Raw genomic sequence first — 19,921 nt, forward strand, 5'->3', positions numbered from 1 at the left:
CGCTTTTTGCACCCCCTTTGCCCTGTTTAGATACCTTTGGTTTGGTACCACTAGAGCAGGGGGTCGCATGTAAGCTTCGAGCTTTTCCTTTAGAGGCGGACAGACTAGCCTTTATGGTGCTTTTGGGGTGAGATTTACTTACCTCGCCCGAACCGGAGGCTTCCTCAGATTTCTCTTGGGTCGGCCTTCCAGTTAGCCGAACCTCGCCCGAACAGGAGGCCTCCTCAGATTGCTCTTGGGTCGGCCTTCCAGTCGGATTGGCGGTAGCGGCAGTCGGTTGATCTGTAATCTTCCTTAGTTGGATTTCACCAAATCGGTAGTTTAGGGTGTATTTGGACTTCTTCAACTTTTCCATCGACGCACCCTCTACTGTGAAGATCCATTCAACATGAATATCTTTCAGAATGGATCGTTTCACAATACGCCAATTAGTTGTTGTGATGTCATTTTGGCTTTCTATGAGAGCCTTTATTCGGTCGTCATCATAGCTGGAGCTTTGTGGGAAGAATGCTCGGATCATCTCTGGACGTGGAATCGCCACTTCGTCCATTGCCATCAGCTCTGCACCTTCCCAGGGTTTCATGGATGGGGATATTCTCTTTAACCACTCAGCAGTCTCTTGATCCTTACAGATTAGAACCATGTAACCGGACTTGCAGATGAGGTTGTTGAATTTGGGTTTTATTGGCTCGTTTCGCTGTTGAACTACTCTGAGCAGGAGTGCTTCTTGTAGAAGGTCTAGCTGGGCTGTAGTGAGTTGGACGGTGGGAAAGTCTTTGGGTATTATCCCGACCTTCACGCTTTTGGCCATATCACTGTAGCTGATACCAGCTGTTTTCCTCATGGGTGGGTTTTGTTGTCCAGACACGTTTTTCTGAGGCGCGCGGTTTGAGGACTGTTGGGCGCGCTCTCTCGGATCCAGATGGTGCTTCACCCTTTTTTGTTTGGGGTCCTCTGTGGCGGATTTGTCTAGGTCGTTTCTCGAGCGTTTTGAGGAAGTGGGCTCGCTCTCCTTATTCAGGATTGTGGACAAGGCCTCATTCCGGTCTTTTCCCTTCTCCCGGAGAGTTCTAAGCTGCTTCCTCTGCGAGCGTGTGAGTGTGGGGATTTTCTTTCTCGGAGCACCCTTGGCTTCCGTAGAACCCTTGTTATCTTCGGATCCTTTGCTACTTGCTAAAGATTTTTGGGGTTGATGACGATCCTTATACCATCATCTTCGTTATCTTCCATGTCCAGCAGGTTGGAGTCGGTCGATGAGGGGGGTTGTAGATTTGGATCAGCTTTGTCGAAACATGTGCTGCTCCGGGAGGTAGGCGTTGAGGGGCAGGATATTTCCATCTTCTCCTGCGAACTACTGAGTAGCTGGTCTTCGGTAAGGCCAAGTTGACTCAGAGTATTCTCCACTTCGCTCTCACACGACTGAGAGAGGCAGTCGTCACCTTGAGGGTTGTTTGTAGAATTTGTACTCATTTTTGGTCCCACGAGTAGCTAGGGAAATAAATGTCCGCTGCACCAGTGCCCCGCCGTAGTGCAGTAAGGGCTGCTTACTGGGGTATTCGCCCTGGTGCACCCCAGGCTCCGTTCGCGGTTGAGCATGTTTAGAACCCCCTCAACCATTCAGCCCTCGGCACGGGTCGCATGACACCTTGGCATTGGGGTTTATCCATTTTTGCTTTACACGATGGCCATGAATAACAGCCATCGCAACCTTCCTCCTTTACCAGGGCTTAGGACCTGTAGCTCAAGTTCTCAATAGTTTCACAATCTTTCGGACATGCAACTACAGCGAACCATCATTGCTAGCGGAGTTATGCATTATACGTGTATAGGTGACAAAAGGACTGGTTGTTATTGAGCTTATACAACACGGCAGACTACGGTGTGCTGGACACGTTGTTCGTATGCCGGAAGACTGCCAAGCAAAGATAATATTTAGAAGAGAACCCGGAAGAGACCGCAGGCTTCGTGGAAGGCCGCGTACACGATGGCGTTTTGCAGTTGTAGAGGACCTGAGGGCGCTCAATGTTCAGGGCGACTGGAAGTGATTGGCCCAGGATCGAGTCCAGTGGAGAAGAATACTCCATTCGGCGTAGGTTCATCGAAGAGCTGTAGCCCATCAGGTATCAAGTATCTTACTTCGGCTGGGTACTGACAATTAATTGACAGTTGATTTGTCTCAATGTTTGAACCCAATTTAACGCTATGTGATTTTGTTCTTTGCGGGGATTGCAATCTGCAGGTTATTTTCACGTAACTCTCCAAATTGTTCTTTTCTCCGTAATGTAATAAAAAACAAAACTATTCCAAAAAAAATTGTGCAGAATTCCCACTGGGCAGTCCGACAACGTAGCAGTCACTGGGCATCTCGCCCATCAGGACGGTCTAGCCGATAGGACAGATCGTTGATGGATTGGCTTGTGTGAATAGCGAAGGTAGAAATGAAAACAAACTGGTTAAAGTTTCTATCGGCCTAACGTGAAATTTCATTATTCTAAAGTCCATAAAGAATATTTTATTCTATACTAAAAATAATATCGTATCGAAAATACGTGAATTTGAAACGCCTAATTTGGTTTATGTTTAACAAACATCAATAGGGTAACATACTTAAAACTACAGCTCATTTCAAGGCAATAATATGGAATTTATTCTAGGGATTATATTGTAAAACTAAAAGCTAATGGTTTAAAACTAGTGCGGTTGAAAATTAAGGACAAAGCATCTAAATTAGCCTATGTACAACTATGTGAGTAAAACTGAACTATTACGAACTACAAACTTAAAAATTACCTTAATTAAAATTTGATTAAAAAATGTACAGACTAGATTACCATCACGCGAACCCTACAAATCTGTCGTAGCACGAGGACCTTAAAACAAACTATCAATTGTAAGTTGAACCATAAAATAAGCGTTATTTGAACTAATTACTAAAATAAAACTATAGTTTTAGCTGCTACTAAGAGCCGCTCGAAAACGGTGGTGCATTTATTAAGGTAAATCCGAACAAAAATCTATTGAGCAAAAAAGAAATCGCAGCAATGGAACAAGACCGATGAATAAAAAATTTAGAACGAAAATATTATTGTGTTTATCAGTTCACAAAAATGCATATCAGATTCAAATTTCAATTTTTAAACTGATGAATTATACGTGATTGATTGCTTAGTCAAACAGAAACATTTGAAAATCCAGTCCTTGAATCAATTTTTTTCCGTTGACAGTATTTGGTGTACGATAAGAACAAAAAGGTCTAACATTTGTTCCATGTGCCCAGCTAGATATTAACATTTTTCCATGTGTTCCGCCTCTTGACAGCTTTATCAGACGATTAATGACCCTGCGGCACAGTTGCGGCATTACGAAAAATACTTTAGCTCGTTCGCTCCCATGCTTAGTTTAGCATCGTCGCCACAGAAAAGCTGTCGTCGGCATTGTTTATAAGGCACAACATGCATTCATAGACGTTGGACATACACAGCCTATGACGATCTTCCGCTTGAAGGCTCAAAGCCAAAGAGGCGTCGTCAACTGCAGCAGGACAGAACGATATTGCTGCATGCAAAGTCTCAATATTTCTTGTGCTGCCTCTCCGGCGAGCGATTGCATACATACTGGTTTAGTATAGGTAGGGGGGTTCATAGTTGCAGCACAAGGAATAAATTCACATTCCGCATTTCCCCAGAACAGTGGCAATCATCAGCTCGAGCTCGACCAAGACATGCAACCAAAGGAGTTCTCAATCGGCGCGTTGTGTTTAATTTTCCTGTGATAGGCCATGGGGGCAATATTAACGAAACAATGTCAAGGATGAACATACAAAAAGGGATAAAATTCGTACCTTGTGGGTTTTGTAAATAAACACTTTTGGGAACCACTATGGGATAAAATTATAGAAGGTTTAGCAAATATGCCGCATACTTTTACATTTGGCATATCGCCTGCATTCGAAATCAAATCGCCTTAACCTTTCCGTTAGGCATACAGTAGCGGACAATCGAATAACAGATGACTTTTAATTTTCAATATAACATGCTTTTTTTTCACAAAAAAAATGGTTTTGGTGCATTATTTCAGATCATCGTTTATACGTAAAAGTTGGCTGGAATTTGATCTACTGCTTAATTGTATTTTCTGCTTCTATTATTAAAGCGCTTTATAAAATCGGCTTTGGTGTAATATTTCTCGTCCGTCACTAAAGGTCGCCAAACAGTTTTCCCGTAATCCGTCTGGTTGGATTGTGTGGATCGAGCGGTAAAAACTAAGCCACAACGCCTTGTTTTTCTGTTCATGGATTTTCTTTCTCTGCAGCGACCATCCTTCTTGATTGATTAGTTCTATTTGGGTTCCTACACCTATGTCTAGCTTCTTGTGGAGGCATACTGGCTCTCATGGTTACGTTGTGGAAGTAATATTTTCGGCTTGACATAGAGGCCGGCACGGGAATGAGGTCGTTCTCCCGTGACGGAAATATTTATTTGATATGTTGTGACAGACAACTTTCACATTTATATCGCCCGTATATAGCTGCCTAAATATATAAATCAATGTGATACAAGGATTTCGCAAAAAGTAGGTTTCCATCTATTTTTGCTTCTCCATGAAAAATGAAGAATCAGTTTTTTTTGTGATACAGTTGTACATGTATTACCAATAGAAAATAAAGGTACATCTCCCTGTATCAATACCAAAAATCTTGAGCCTTACTTAAGGACTTTGGTGCGACTCTGCCAAGCTGGAATAATAAAAAGAACAGTTGTGCGTGGCTCCCATTTTAAATGGGATGCCCTTGAAAACGCATTTAGTTTTGGATTGGGGAGGCTTATCCTTAAGCTTCAGGAGCGGATTGCAGCCGATAATTATTTTTAGAGACCGCTTTACGTTTCAGGACGCTATGCCATCAGCTATGAAAAGGATGACCTTTCTTTCATGAAGCAAATGTTGGTAGAGCTTCTAAAAAGCACCACCGGAAGTGATTGGCATCGAAACGTGTCCAATTCATGCAAATTATGGAATTAAGTAATGTGAATCGAGTGCTTCTTCTGAAAAGAAACAGGAAATTCTTTTGATTTATTTGATTTGAGACTTTTCAGACATGATTTTTGGCATATACAGAGTTTGTTAATCATTGCATTATATAAAACCACTTTATAACTTAACTGCACTTGTGGTTGAACTCTCGTTTTCTCAGAACCTCCCGGTCATTTCAGAGTACTGCCATGATGCTTGATAGTTTCCACTCGTTCAAGCGGTGGAGTTGTGTGTGTTTACCCCGTGGATCTGGATGTCCGTGACTATACAGTATACATCCTTCAAGTCACAGGTTACCAATTTGATATTTGGTGATTCCAGCCATTATTGTGTATGTCATTTAGCTACAAATCTGCTGTGTCATGGTAATTTTAAATTTTGTACATCTATGCCACAAATAATAGTTTAAAGAGATGTCATAATCGTTTATAATTAGGAAGCTATTTAATTGTTATTTACAATTTATAGTCATATCATTTATAGTCATATCATAGTGATTTACTCATAACGAATTTCATACATTGGAAACTTTAATTACTATCGCTCTGTTTAATCACTATCTCTGTCATCATCATATCATAAGTTATGTCAAGTATTACCGCACGCAAGCCATGATCCAATAATCAGATACCAAGTGATTTAACTGCAGAATAAACCTACCCATCTACTGTCCGTTCGTTATCCGCATGATAATCTCTTTGACCTGTACCTTTTGGTTTGCAGAGCCATCACCAGCATTAAAAATAAAACGCCAGTATGTATTGGCAAAGGAAACAACTTGGGTATATGTTGGGAAATATACAATGTACATGTATGGGTTGGGCATGTATAGGAATTCGTTATAATTTTTATGTAAAACTTTCTGTTCATTCTAATATCTATGCTTTAGATTAGTTGAGATGAACAAAATTTTTAATGAGGATGCGATTAAAAACTGTGTATCTACTTTCATTCCCATCGATTCGTTTATCGTTTATTTATTCAAAGTGGCCTAATTCCATTGTGTTTATTATGTTATAAAAATTTGACACCAATGAAGATAAATATCATCTGTTTCCGTGGTGTAGTGGTTATCACATCCGCCTAACACGCGGAAGGCCCCCGGTTCGATCCCGGGCGGAAACAAACGTTATTTTGATTTTTAAAAATTGATGAATAGAAAGATATGAGATATTCATATCTCCAGAATAGTAACATTTTATTAACGACATGCTTCATTTGTACATAGAGTACAATATGTAATTTATTATTTTGCATTCAATAAATACCTACCTATCGAGAAAAAAGAGTATTCAAAATATCACAATATATGGGAAATTTCAGTCAACATCTTTAATCAGTTGTGCACACTGGAACTTTACTAAATACACATTTGATTCGATTTTCTCTTTCGAGGTCACGAAATACTTCGTTCTCCTCGTCTCGCTTGCCACCTTACCACGGTGCACGTGAGTCAACTAAATTTGAGTTCGTTTCCCTTCAACTTTCTTTAAGTTACTATGCTTGTCGATTGGAAACGTATGAGGGAGGATGGTTCTTAAGCCTTATCGATGTTATACCCCGTAGATAAACTCAATTATTGTATCTTTTCAAAGTGCAGACACAAAATTTGTAACCGTTTGGTTACAAATTGTAGATTTTTGTTTTGTATTTATGTTGTTTTGTCGGAGCCTTCACGTTTCTCGTTGAAAAACAGCAGAACTATCACAGAAGCGTTAGGGTTTGGTACCGCTGTAAAAATAAGGGTGCTACCAAATATTCAACATGGCATCAAGATTGGGCAATTGCCATGTTGGATGAAACAACATGCAAAACAGCGGGAAAATTGTGGAGGGAATTCCTTTAAAAGAGAAGCCATTTCCCTATTGTGGCCTCTTTGTAAATCAGGCGTCCGTGTGCTAAGACGTGTTTAGTGAAGTCAAGTTGTGACAAGTGAACCAGACCCACCCCCCTCCCTCTGGAAATTTGGGGAAGATGTGTTCAGGTAAACCCAATTCCTGCACCGTAAAACTTGGAATTAATTCCTTTATGTCCATTAGGACCTCTACTTCCTATTATTTTGTTCCGTCTAGCACACGGTTCGGTCCGCTAAGCCAACAGGCTTTCGGGCCTAAACAGTTAAGGATTGCGTCGTCCATAGTTGGACGAATCCTCAGGAATTTCCTTAAACGTCAAGGAGGATTTCCCCTCTCGGCTGTCCAAGGTGGTGAAGCCACGGCCGGCCGATTGTGTCAAAGAGGGAAGACGCCTGCAACGTACCAACCAGCAACGCCCGCTGGCCCCGTCGGACAAAGAATTGTCCACATCACCGCTCGCCTCGCTAGTCGGCGAGATTTCTAGCCGCACAGTTGGACTGGAGTCGCTGTGGCGGCTATTTCGGCCCATCATCACCGAAGCAGCAGCGGTATGTACCGGTACCAACATAAAAATAGGTAACACTTAACAAATTAACACACAATTTGATAACACAGAACAACACGCACACGCCACAATTAGGAAAAATAAAATTATGTGCAAGTAATGTGAAAATTCTGTGTTGTTAGTTTTTGTTTACCGCGAAAAACCCTTGATTACCCAGTAGTTAGCCGACCCTGGGATTGCCGGAGAGTCTCTTGTGTCCTGGTCTGGCCTGGCTATTGATTGTTGACGATTCAGGAAACTTTAGTTTCAATTGGCTCCCAGCCAAAAGTCCGCGAACGGTAATCAAGGGTCCGTCGTAGTATACAAAAATCTAACGATTTTGCCGACGGGAGGTGGCAGGGATCCGTGCTTGCACGAATGACATCCACCTTTAGATCACTGTTTATTCCTTGATGTGGAAAAAGTGTTTGTACAAGGTTTTTGCCTTCAAAAGAGGTCCTGAGCACATCACGGACACATTTGCGATCGATTGTCGTTTTTTCCGATCAAAAATTCGTTGATGTTGGCAAATTTTGTGTTTCGTGAATCGTTTATTGACTTTTATTATACATATCATAATTATGCTTTACTGGTTATGTCCATTTATTATGACAACGAACGCGCACTATTTATTTTAATCTGTTTGTTTTGATTCGTCACTGTGTTTTTTCGATTTTGTTTCACCCACTTAACCACCACTGATTCTCATACAATGACACGCAAGCGACGAGCAAAGGCTGAAACCAATTATGCAGCAATAAATTGGCAGCCGAAGACATATGATGCGGACGAATCGGACTTGGAAGAATCTACTGAGATTCCCGGTCCGTTACTATCGACGCATCCTAACTACCCACTAGAGGAGTTGGAGCTGGACCTCGAAGAAACTCTGCACACCATTCGGGAGCAGAGGACTTCGGGGATAATGATTCCAGCAGATGTCGTAAAAATTAAAAGAATAATTAATTTATTTATGCGTGACATGGACATCGTCACAAGCGATGCCAATTCTCGCTATTTGCCCCCTAGCGCGACATGCGAATTCAGGGAACCGGAGTCGGAACCAGAAGAAAACCATGAATTAATAATTCCTAGTTCCGATTCCGATGAAAACAATATGTCCTTCAGCGAGTCCGAATTCAATTCGGAAGACCATCTTCAGGTCGATAAGGGAACGACAAGAAGCCCAGTGTCACGCTTTTCTTCCGGTTATTTTTCTCCCGATTTCACCAGTAAGTCGATGCTTCCTTCATTCGACTATCCCCGAGACTTACCTGGTAGTGCTTTCCATTCTTCAAATTCCCAATCTTCGAACCCCGAATCCCTACGAAAGCAAACCCGGACATTCAAGATCCGACGGAAAAAGGCCAACAAAAATCTTCAAGCGGAACCCACGGCCAAAGAACTGTGCATGAAATCAACTTCGATAATGGAACCTAATTCTTCAATGAAAATTCCCTGTTCCGGACGCACACCTGGAACCCACCAAAAAGTCTTTTCTTACAATAAAAAGAATAACAAATTCAACTAAAAATTCAATAATTTATTTCTCAATCTTTTCTATTTTGTTACCTACGGCAGATTGTCCACTTCCCGGTGCTGTGCGGGATTACTTTTTGCCCCCAGTCACTTGGTGCAATCACCGCCGAAAGGATGAACACCTGGAAAGAATTTGAGAAACCAATTTTAATAATTTTATAACACCCAAGGACAATGGAATTGTTAGTTGGTTGTGTTAGTTGTAATGAGAATCAATTAGCTGTTAGTCTAGCCCTAATGTAGTTTGACCGACGGATGAAAGACTCCGGTCAGTCGTTGAAAAAGGCTAGCATGCAATAAAATGATCCACTTACCTGATTTATTACGGGGATCCATACCAGCACTGGCAGGATCGGAGCGGGAGGCGAGGGGTTATACCAATATGCCCTCATCTCACTCCACCTGTGGAGCTGTTGGGAGGGGATCGCCCAATTTGTTTGATTGGCCAAATCTAATAAAAATAATTTCCAATCATTAGCATGATGGATGTTTTATTGTGTACACATTACTTACCTGATTGCATCTTGCAGAGGCAAGATGATTATCATGGTGTCCGTCCCGGGACCGTTATGGGTTTGCTATTGGGCAATCTTTCGCCTGAAAGATTGCTGCCAAATAGCCCAACAACCCTTGATGAATGGAATCCATTCACCTAAAAAGAGAACACAAACACATACGAAGATTAGTCTTCGATATGTTTATATAAATCGTACGTACTACTTACCGATTAATTCACAAAAAGGCACTTTTCACTTTAAATTATTTCATCGTCACTGCACAGCATAACGTAAACATAAATAAACAATAGATATGCTGTGTCAGTTTGATTTGACAGATTCATGACGTTTCAGCGAGCTGTCACTCACTGACAGTCCGCTCGCCGGCGAATCAATCCCGCCAGGGGGTTCGGCCGTGCACATCGAATGTGATCGAATGTGGTGTAAATATTGTAAATAGGGTTGTAAAATTGTTTTTCGATGCGCAACTTGTACACAGCAAAAAATATTGTCATTAGCATCGACGTAATTTGAGCGATGTACTCAAAATGCTATGTAATGATGAAAATCAAATGCATATAAACATTCATTTGTATGTGATATTACATCCCCTTGAGATTACACAGATTTAAAATCGCGATTTTCCTTTGCATAGTAGTTGTGTAATATTTCAGTGCTTATTCTATTAATATTACACAGAATATGATGCAACCTATTGAGTTCGAAGGATGTTGTGTAAAATTACACAGCTCAAATGTGATATCGCCATGAATTGATATGCAATATTAAATCTTGGCAACACTTACCAGATTTGTTTTCGCACCATCCGCACGCGACGGCACCGACGCACCATTTTTGTTTGAATTTTTCCGTCTTTGTGTTCAGGTCAAGAACAGTAAGTTGTTTTATTTAATAAAATCTCTTTTTATTAATTTAATTATTGTTCAAATATTTGCAGATTCATCAAATACTACACCGGAAAACCTATTAACAGGCGAGATTGCCGGTTCTGCGATCAGGAACCGGGTTTATCCGCAGTTTTCATTTGCGTTTCGCTGCGAGCCACTGGGAACCGGTAAGCGCTGTTTATGTTGGAGCTTTCTTCAGAAAAAAATACCGTCGGTTATTCTGTTGAATTTGCTTTTTGCGGGACCTTTGGTGTTCTAGCCATATTTTCTATAAAATCCCTAGAGTTGCAATTTTGAGTATCCTTAATGCCGATGAAAATCGAGCTAGATTTAGATGTGAATCCTGCTGGCGATTTCATTGTTAACTACTGGATTACTGATAAAAAAAATTTGATTCAATTCAGTAAAGCATTCTTGAATTTTAATGGAAATTTTTTGATCATAATCCTGTTAAACTTTTAAGGAGAATGTCAACTTCTGATTGTTTACTATGTTATGAAGGATTTCCTCCGGAATTTCACGGATAAAGCTTTCATCTCTTGGGAATATTAAACACTAGAATAGTTGAGTGATTTTCGTCGGAATTAATCACAAATTCACTCGATAAAAAGTGTATCGTACCTAGTTTGAATAATAAGATTCTTTTCATTTCATTCAATACCTTAATATTTGCAGATTTCTGATTTGCCGTCGGCAAAACTAGGCAAGCGAAGTCCAGGACCGGGTCAACCATCCAATTTTGAACTCCGCCAGAATACGGTAAGCGTTATTTATGTTTTATGAAATTTATCTCAAAGAGCTTCCTTTCGGTTATCTAAACCAGAAATTTCCTTTGAGTGCCTACGGTGTTTGAGAGTTTCCTTATCATGACTGTAGCTTTCAATTAAAATTCCAAAGCTATTTTTCTTTGGATGGGTATTCAACTGAATATTCGAAGAAAATCCTTGCGAATCTTGCCAGGAATCCTTTCCGTATTTGGAGTTCTGACGACACCGTAAAGTAGCTATTGTGATTCCAGTTGAAAATCGAAGTCGCGAAAACCGATTTTATTCGCGTTAAACTTATAGCGCATCATTGCGCAACTGGTGCACATTGTTCGCAACCAGATGTGCAGTAATGAAACTTGCGACTAATAGGAGAAAAATTGTCGTGAGTTAAAAAAAATCGGTTTTGAGCTGCACATATAATACCTATATTGCAATAAGCATGTGGCAATGCAGAACTCCGTCCACGCTATTAAAAATGAATGGTATGAGCTTAACTAAGCACGTTGTTTGCTTATTGGAAGTAGGTTACATAACGGTAATCCTTTCAAGCCTTCAAAACCTAAATCAATTCCCAATTCCAGGAAGATTCCCATCGAAAGATTACTTTTATTTGTCGAATACCCACTCAGGATTAAAAACACTAAACACAGGTTTAAATCCACATATGAAAATTTAATGAAAATTAATCAAGGTATTATTGGGATTCATTTTGGGAAAGGAATCTTTTGCGAAGCGAATTCTTTCGGAATTCAGAAGGAAATCGTTTAGCAATTCCGAAGTTATAGTTATGCGATTCTGGGCAAAATCGGTTTGTGACTCCGAAGAGAATTGTTTTGCCTTTGGATTCATTATGGGATTCTGAAAAGAATTTTTCCCGAAGGAAATTCCTTTCAAATTCCGATGTGAATCGATTAGCAATTCGGACGAGGAAAGTTTTGTGATTTCAAAGGGAATCGTTTTGCGATTCCGCTGAGAATAATTTTGTGATTCCGGACAGTTGTGCGATTAAGAGATCTGAGACCAAGGGAATTGTTTTGATTTTGGATTCGTTTTGGGATTCCGAAAAGTATTCTATGTAGTCTTCTGAGACCAGGAGGAACTTCAGGAGGAATTCCCGGATGAACTCCTGGAGGAATTCCCGGAGGAACTCCTGGAGGAATGCCAGGAGGAACTCCTGGAGGAATTCCAGGAGGAACTCCTGGAGGAATTCCAGGAGGAACTCCTGGAGGAATTCCAGGAGGAACTCCTGGAGGAATTCCAGGAGGAACTCCTGGAGGAATTCCAGGAGGAACTCCTGGAGGAATTCCAGGAGGAACTCCTGGAGGAATTCCAGGAGAAACTCCTGGAGGAATTCCAGGAGGAACTCCTGGAGGAATTCCAGGAGGAACTTCTGGAGGAATTCCAGGAGGAACTTCTGGAGGAATTCCAGGAGGAACTCCTGGAGGAACTCTTGGAGGAACTCCTGGAGGAATTCCAGGAGGAATTCTAGGAGGAACTCCTGGAGGAATTCCAGGAGGATCTCTTGGAGGAATTCCAGGAGGAACTCCTGGAGGAATACCAGGAGGAATTCTAGGAGGAACTCCTGGAGGAATTCCAGGAGGAACTCTTGGAGGAATTCCAGGAGGAATTCCAGGAGGAACTGCTGGAAGAATTCCAGGAGGAACTCTTGGAGGAATTCCAGGAGGAACTCTTGGAGGAATTCCAGGAGGAACTCTTGGAGGAATTCCAGGAGGAACTCCTGGAGAAATTCCAGGAGGAACTCCTGGATGAATTCCAGGAGGAACTCCTGGAGGAATTCCAGGAGGAACTCCTGGGGGAATTCCAGGAGGAACTCCTGGGGGAATTCCAGGAGGAACTCCTGGGGGAATTCCAGGAGGAACTCCTGGGGGAATTCCAGGAGGAACTCCTGGGGGAATTCCAGGAGGAACTCCTGGGGGAATTCCAGGAGGAACTCCTGGGGGAATTCCAGGAGGAACTCCTGGGGGAATTCCAGGAGGAACTCCTGGAGGAATTCCAGGAGGAACTCCTGGATGAGATCAAGGAGGGACTAATGGAGGAGTTCCAGGAGGGACTCCTGGAGGAGATCAAGGAGGAACTCCTGGAGGAATTCCAGGAGCAACTCCTGGAGGAACTCCTGGAGAAACTCCTGGAGGAACTTCTGGAGAAACTCTTGGAGAAATATCAGGAGTAACTCCTCGAGGAATTGCAGGAGGAACTCCTGGAGGATGGAAATTTTTGAGGCATTCTGAAGGGAATCCTTAAGGTATTCCGTTCCGAAGGGAGTTCTTGAGGCATTCAGAAGGTTATCCTGGGAGCATCTCGAAGAGAATCATTAGGGCATTCCGAAGGGAATCCTTGGGGCATTCTGAAGGTAATTTTTCCTGATGTTTCTGAATTAATTTTCTCTGTGATTCTAATGAGTATCACTTAAAAGACCATAGATTTCGAAGATAATTCTTCTGGGATTCTTATGAAAATCGAATGAGGAGTTCTAAGGAAGTTCTCAAGACATTCCGAATAGAACCTATTAGGAATTATGAAGGGAATAAATTGGGGATTCCAATGGGAATTTTAGAAAGAACCCTTTTGGCGAAAACTGTTCGGTAAATTCGATGGACGTTCTGCTGGGATTCTGATGCGATTTCTTTATATTTTCTGCGAAACCCAAAATGAACTTCACCGGAATCTATGAAGTATTTTCTCTGAATTCTAGAAAGATTTTGTTTTTCTTAATTAATATTTCCATCCTGAGTGATATTTTTTAAAGAAATCGGTCGGTGTTTATCGTAGAAATATTTGCATCAAGTAATTTTACTCCGGTATGTCAGAAGGATTCCGCAAAGAATTTCAATAAGAATTTAATTCTAGAATTGAAAAAAAAAAAACACCATAATAAAGTTAAAAAAACAGGTTTCCCATCGGAATTCCAGAAGTATTCCCATCAGGATCCCCAGATGGATTCCCATCGGAAAACCAAATGGATTTCTATCAAAATCTCTGAAGCGTTCCTTACCGAAGGATTTACCTTAAAATTTCAAAAGGATTCTACTTGGAATCCCACAAGGGTTACCTTCAAAATTCCAGGAAGATTCCAATCGGCATTCTAAAAATATACTCTTAGAACCCCACCGTTCCAATTGGTTTCTCCGTAAGGTTATTAGCGGAATCTTACTGGAAATTTGATTAAAATACTCCTGGGCAACACTCTTTTCATGGTATAAGACATTATTAGAACCTATTAGAACTACTGCGCCCTAAAAAAACAGAAAAATGGATAACAATTAATTAAAACAAGTATGTAATCTGGTGTATACGCCACTTTTTATATGTATTATGGCAAGTAATTCTAGGAATACCGCAGTTGGTTAAGATGCTTTACCAGCTAAGAATTCCTTGAAGAAAATAAAAAAAAAACTTTATTTCATTTCTAATAAATATCATCGCTCCTCATCATCTCTACTGAACGTGTTTTCTCTTTTTCAGCGTATGAAGTCTTTCTTGATCACCGAGCTCCGTGTCGCTCGGTTCTATACTTTAAAGGGTTTATCAAGGTAATTCATCTGGAACTGACCTGCGAGTTTCACGTGAAAATCAATACACCTGTCGCCAATTCACTGGATTAGAGGTTCGTGTTCACGATGACTCGCTGTCCCTGTCATTGATAGCTACACATGGACAGCAAATCAAACGAGCTGATAGCGGCTACTCAGAAGAACCTCAGTCTAGGCTTCCAGTCGGCGAACAATACCACCGGTCAGGGAACTTGTCTGGAAAGCTGAAATATGGAACTGATGTAGCTGTTCATGATGGTCATAGCTCTTGAAGTCAAGCATCCCAATCTGTCGAAGAGTACCATGGTGCTTCAGCTTTATGGAAATAACTCAATCTGTAGGCAATCTTGTGCAAGTCCTATGAGAAAGGTTTTAGAAAAAAATTATGTATGTTATGAGCAAATTTAAAAATAATAAAATATCATGATTCACAAACTCAAAAGATAACATGAAATCACCAGAATAACTCAATTCACATATTCCTACTATGCATCTGGCTCATAATAGCCGGCCGCTTTACATCACATGCATCTACATCGCTTTGATTACGTCATTTTATTTATTACGTCGATAGAAATTACATCGCTCCTTCTTATTACACAGCAAGCTGTCGAGTACATCGCGCAGTGTAATATTCAACAACGGATGGATTCGGTTGGTTGCAGCGATTTCGATGTAATATTCAACAACTTTTTTTGCTGTGTAAATATTATAAATAATGTTGTCTACCCATAATACGGGATATTTTAATGATTTTAATTTGTTTATTGTATATTTTGCATGTTTTAATTTATTTCATTTTTGTATTTTAATTTGTATATATTGGTGCACGTACGTTATTGTTATTTTATCATATTTATTATTTATATTTTTAATTTGTTGTAAAGCTGTATTATGATATCGCGCGATATTTGTAGAGTAGTTTAGTAAATTTAAAATTGTTGTTTTGTAAATATTGTAATAGTTTTTAATTGTTTTACATCCACGAACAGATGACGGCCGAAGATGACTTGAGAGAGTGAGTTGAAAAAAAAAAATGCAAAATCTCTTCGTGCTTTCGCATTTTTTCATCGGGGTGGTGGATAGTGTAACCGTTTGGTTACAAATTGTAGATTTTTGTTTTGTATTTATGTTGTTTTGTCGGAGCCTTCACGTTTCTCGTTGAAAAACAGCAGAACTATCACAGAAGCGTTAGGGTTTGGTACCGCTGTAAAAATAAGGGTGCTACCAAATATTCAACATGGCATCAATATTGGGCAATTGCCATGTTGGATGAAACGACATGCAAAACAGCGGGAAAATTGTGGAGGGAATTCCTTTAAAAGAGAAGCCATTTCCCTATTGTGGCCTCTTTGTAAATCAGGCGTCCGTGTGCTAAGACGTGTTTTGTGAAGTCAAGTTGTAACAAGTGAACCAGACCCACCCACCCCTGGAGATTTGGGGAAGATGTGTTCAGGTAAACCCAATTCCTGCACCGTAAAACTTGGAATTAATTCCTTTATGTCCATTAGGACCTCTACTTCCTATTATTTTGTTCCGTCTAGCACACGGTTCGGTCCGCTAAGCCAACAGGCTTTCGGGCCTAAACAGTTAAGGATTGCGTCGTCCATAGTTGGACGAATCCTCAGGAATTTCCTTAAACGTCAAGGAGGATTTCCCCTCTCGGCTGTTCAAGGTGGTGAAGCCACGGCCGGCCGATTGTGTCAAAGAGGAAAGACGCCTGCAAGGTACCGACCAGCAACGCCCGCTGGCCCCGTCGGACAAAGAATTGTCCACATCACCGCTCGCCTCGCTAGTCGGCGAGATTTCTAGCCGCACAGTTGGACTGGAGTCGCTGTGGCGGCTATTTCGGCCCATCATCACCGAAGCAGCAGCGGTATGTACCGGTACCAACATAAAAATAGGTAACACTTAACAAATTAACACACAATTTGATAACACAGAACAACACGCACACGCCACAATTAGGAAAAATAAAATTATGTGCAAGTAATGTGAAAATTCTGTGTTGTTAGTTTTTGTTTACCGCGAAAAACCCTTGATTACCCAGTAGTTAGCCGACCCTGGGATTGCCGGAGAGTCTCTTGCATCTTGGTTGGGCTCGCTACTGCATATTGTCGATCTAGTTTCAAATTTACAAGACTAACAATAGGTTTTCTAACGCATTTAAACCGTGTATGAAAATTAGAACTTGTGCAAAGTAGTACACGTTAACTAAAAAATAATTTTGCTATGAAAAAAAGCGACGGCTGTCTTTGGATTACTTGTATGAGTGAATTGGACAAAATTATTACTGACAAGCTGAACAAAAGTCAAACTGTTGGGTTTCAATGAAACTTGAAAAATCTGCCCAATTCCTTCGTTATCTCATTGATTTTGAATTTTAGCATTGGGTTATTTCCATTCATGGGTGCACTTTGAGCCGTTCGCCCTTTCCATATAGGCACCTACATATGTTGCTCCGACCCGATGTTTCCTTGGATTTCCCACAGCAGTGGATGAATGTTCCTGATGTCGTTGCTTGGACTAATGTTCTCACGTATTTTCCGACACGTGAAACTTTTTTTTATTGAATTCATGGTGATGCTTTGGTGGTTTCATCACACTTTTTTTGTTGAATGCGCATAGATTGGCAGTGACGATTGTCAGCCGGTACTCATATATGGATTCGAGCATCTGGGATATTTTTTTTTCATTTGCCTTTATTTGTATCTGAAAATGATTTGGTCATTTCATGTTCATAAAAAAAAAACAAAGAAAACATTTCCTTCTACAAAATTAGGTGCATTATGTAACTAAGGCCACTCCGATATTGGATCAATCAAATCACTTGGAATAGAATATGAAAGGAATAAAACGTTAGTTGTAAAAACAATATAGAACGCTATGCAGTTGTGTCTTGAAAAAAAAACGACGGATTAGACGGAACTCTATTTGTTTTTATTTTTTTATTTTTGTGATTTTTTAAAGCAGTGAGCACGTAAGTTGACAAAAAGAAGCCAGAAGATTGGTGCTGTATATTTCTTTGTTTTGCGATGAGATGAACATATGTTCAGTGAGATGGAAAACGGAACAGTTCCCCTATTTCTTAAATCGTCAAAATATCGAAGATTTGCCATAGCTCAGTTCAAGTTATAAAGCATCAGCTCTCTGGTGGACTGCTGGTCCATAACTCCTAAAATAATGCGCTATAATGCCGCTTCTGTATCTGGTATCTATTGGATGTTACTAGTTGAACACCCACAAGCACAGCCGACTATACCCCAGATGGTACCATTTTTCCCCTAGTCTGCGAACTTGAAAGCCTTATCCCACCAAAAGAGGATGGGTAAGCAAGCACTTACAATATTTATTGTCTCGAAATTATATTTACCTAGCGAACGACCAACCGAAACGATTCCTTCACGATATTAAGCGGAGGAAGCTGGCGAGATTGGACAACAATGACAAGGCGAAATAAAATAGAACAAGTCGCGAGCAAACAGTCTGAGTTGTCGAGTTACAGGAGCAAAATACCTAATAAAAAATCGTTTATTCTCAAGATTCCTTGTTACAATTTGAATTGTTTGGCATTGATTTTCGTGCCATGCTTTGACGAATGTGCTTTGAATACTGCAAGTATGTCTGTAATCATCTTTCCGGTTTCTGCTCCGGAATTCAAATGCTTTACGGGCTCACTTTTTGTCGTTCTTCAAATTGCCATAACACTGCTGGAGTTAATTTAGATTTATGACGAACAATTTCTTTCTATCTTTTATTATTGTTAGGCATGCGTTTATTTGAATGAAGTTACATTTTTATGAAGTTTGGATGGTATACCACATGTTATGTTGAAATATTTCTGTACGAAAAATCCGTATAGAGGAAATGTTCTAATCTCCATTTCACTGAATGCCGTGTGTTTATATGCCATCACCATCTTCTCATAGTCTAGTGTCCATAACTCCTATAATCGCAGCGCGAAACAAAGAAATACGGCACCAATTTCGTCGCTTCTTTTTGAAAACATGCGTGCTCACTGTTGAAAAAAAAAATCAAAAGAAAAAACAAATCAAGTTTCTTTCCATTGCTTTGTTTTCGATTAGATGCACATAGGAGCCATGAGATGAATTCCAGGAACAATTCCCCTAGTTATGGAGTCAGTGCAAAATCTAAAAATATTGGAGCAAATTGTAAATCTGTTTTAATTTATTAAATATTTTGACACTTATGATGTATTCCATCGACTGATGGTTTTTGAAGAAATTTCTGGCAGGCCTTACTTTTTACTTTTCAGCATTACTTCTGGAGGATAGGCTGTTATTAATGTACTCATTCACACAGGCGCTCACACCATTTGAGACATACTTGGATGCTGATTCCAACACTCCACTAACATGCCTCGAGGAGTCAATAGCGGCAACTGACTGGACCAACAGATATTACGCTAAGGCACTCCTACCTCAGCATGTGTAGTCTATGCACAACTTCAGCCATGCCACGTGGTGACCATAGCGGTTACCCGCTACGACACTCCTTCCTCAGCACAGGTTGATCACTCACGCTTCCAGACCACGCAGACCACGCGCTACCCTACCGAAGTAGGGACACTCCCCGTGCACCACATGTGCCTCACTGTGGGTGTGTGGATTCATCCCACTACCACCCTGCCACCGAAGCAGCTTCACCAAATGTCACTCGCCCCATGTGAACCTTATTTGGGTGCTCACCCTAACACTCCACTGGCATGCCTCGTTTTTGACTCGTGTTTTCGCAAGTTTTCTTTATTCGGTCGTATCGGAGTGTGGCGTACATTGTCGCGTGCGCTTTTCGACGTGCGCAACCAACTCGGTCGCGATTAGCGCATCGAAGCGTACCGCGAGGGACGATGAGGAAGAGGTAAGCAATGCAGCAAATAAGCTGCTATCGAATAATGCCTACTACGGCTTAAAGGATGGCGATGCCGGTGACCCGCCGGTGAAAAAGAAGAACCGGAAGACGATTGCCCAGAAGCAACTAACTCCCGGCACTAAACCACTAAAGGTAGTGACCAGGGTGGCCACCGAACCGGGAAAAGACGGGAAAAGCGGGAAAAAGACGGGAAATTAAGGTCACCGGGAAAAAAGCAGGAAGAACCGGGAATTCAGAAAAAATAAATTTTGGACAACTTACATTCAAAATTCTTCAAAGTTTTTAATGAAGTTGATATAAAGGGAAATATTTACTCTTTTCATTATTCAATCGCATTC

The 19,921-nt window shown here is 40.8% G+C and overlaps 1 protein-coding gene, 2 long non-coding RNA genes and 1 other non-coding gene across 4 annotated transcripts; all 4 read left to right on the forward strand.

Annotated features, from left to right (window-relative positions):
• Window positions 1–2,653: 2,653 nt before the first annotated feature.
• Window positions 2,654–3,004, forward strand: LOC134214363 (uncharacterized). Its single transcript, XR_009979752.1, has 3 exons — window positions 2,654–2,746; window positions 2,822–2,890; window positions 2,948–3,004. It is a non-coding gene; the product is annotated as an uncharacterized LOC134214363 (long non-coding RNA).
• Window positions 3,005–6,083: 3,079 nt separating this feature from the next.
• On the forward strand, window positions 6,084–6,156 carry Trnav-aac (transfer RNA valine (anticodon AAC)). Its single transcript has one exon. It is a non-coding gene; the product is annotated as a tRNA-Val (tRNA).
• A 1,987-nt stretch (window positions 6,157–8,143) lies between these two features.
• LOC134208958 (uncharacterized) lies at window positions 8,144–8,962 on the forward strand. The gene has a single exon (XM_062684927.1). The coding sequence runs from the start codon at window positions 8,144–8,146 to the stop codon at window positions 8,960–8,962; it is 819 nt and encodes a 272-aa protein (XP_062540911.1).
• Window positions 8,963–10,328: 1,366 nt separating this feature from the next.
• LOC134214364 (uncharacterized) lies at window positions 10,329–14,706 on the forward strand. Its single transcript, XR_009979753.1, has 4 exons — window positions 10,329–10,362; window positions 10,426–10,542; window positions 11,051–11,134; window positions 14,626–14,706. It is a non-coding gene; the product is annotated as an uncharacterized LOC134214364 (long non-coding RNA).
• Window positions 14,707–19,921: the final 5,215 nt, after the last annotated feature.

This window comes from Armigeres subalbatus, chromosome 2 (assembly GCF_024139115.2).
Source record: "Armigeres subalbatus isolate Guangzhou_Male chromosome 2, GZ_Asu_2, whole genome shotgun sequence".
Taxonomy (NCBI): Eukaryota; Metazoa; Arthropoda; class Insecta; order Diptera; family Culicidae; genus Armigeres; species Armigeres subalbatus.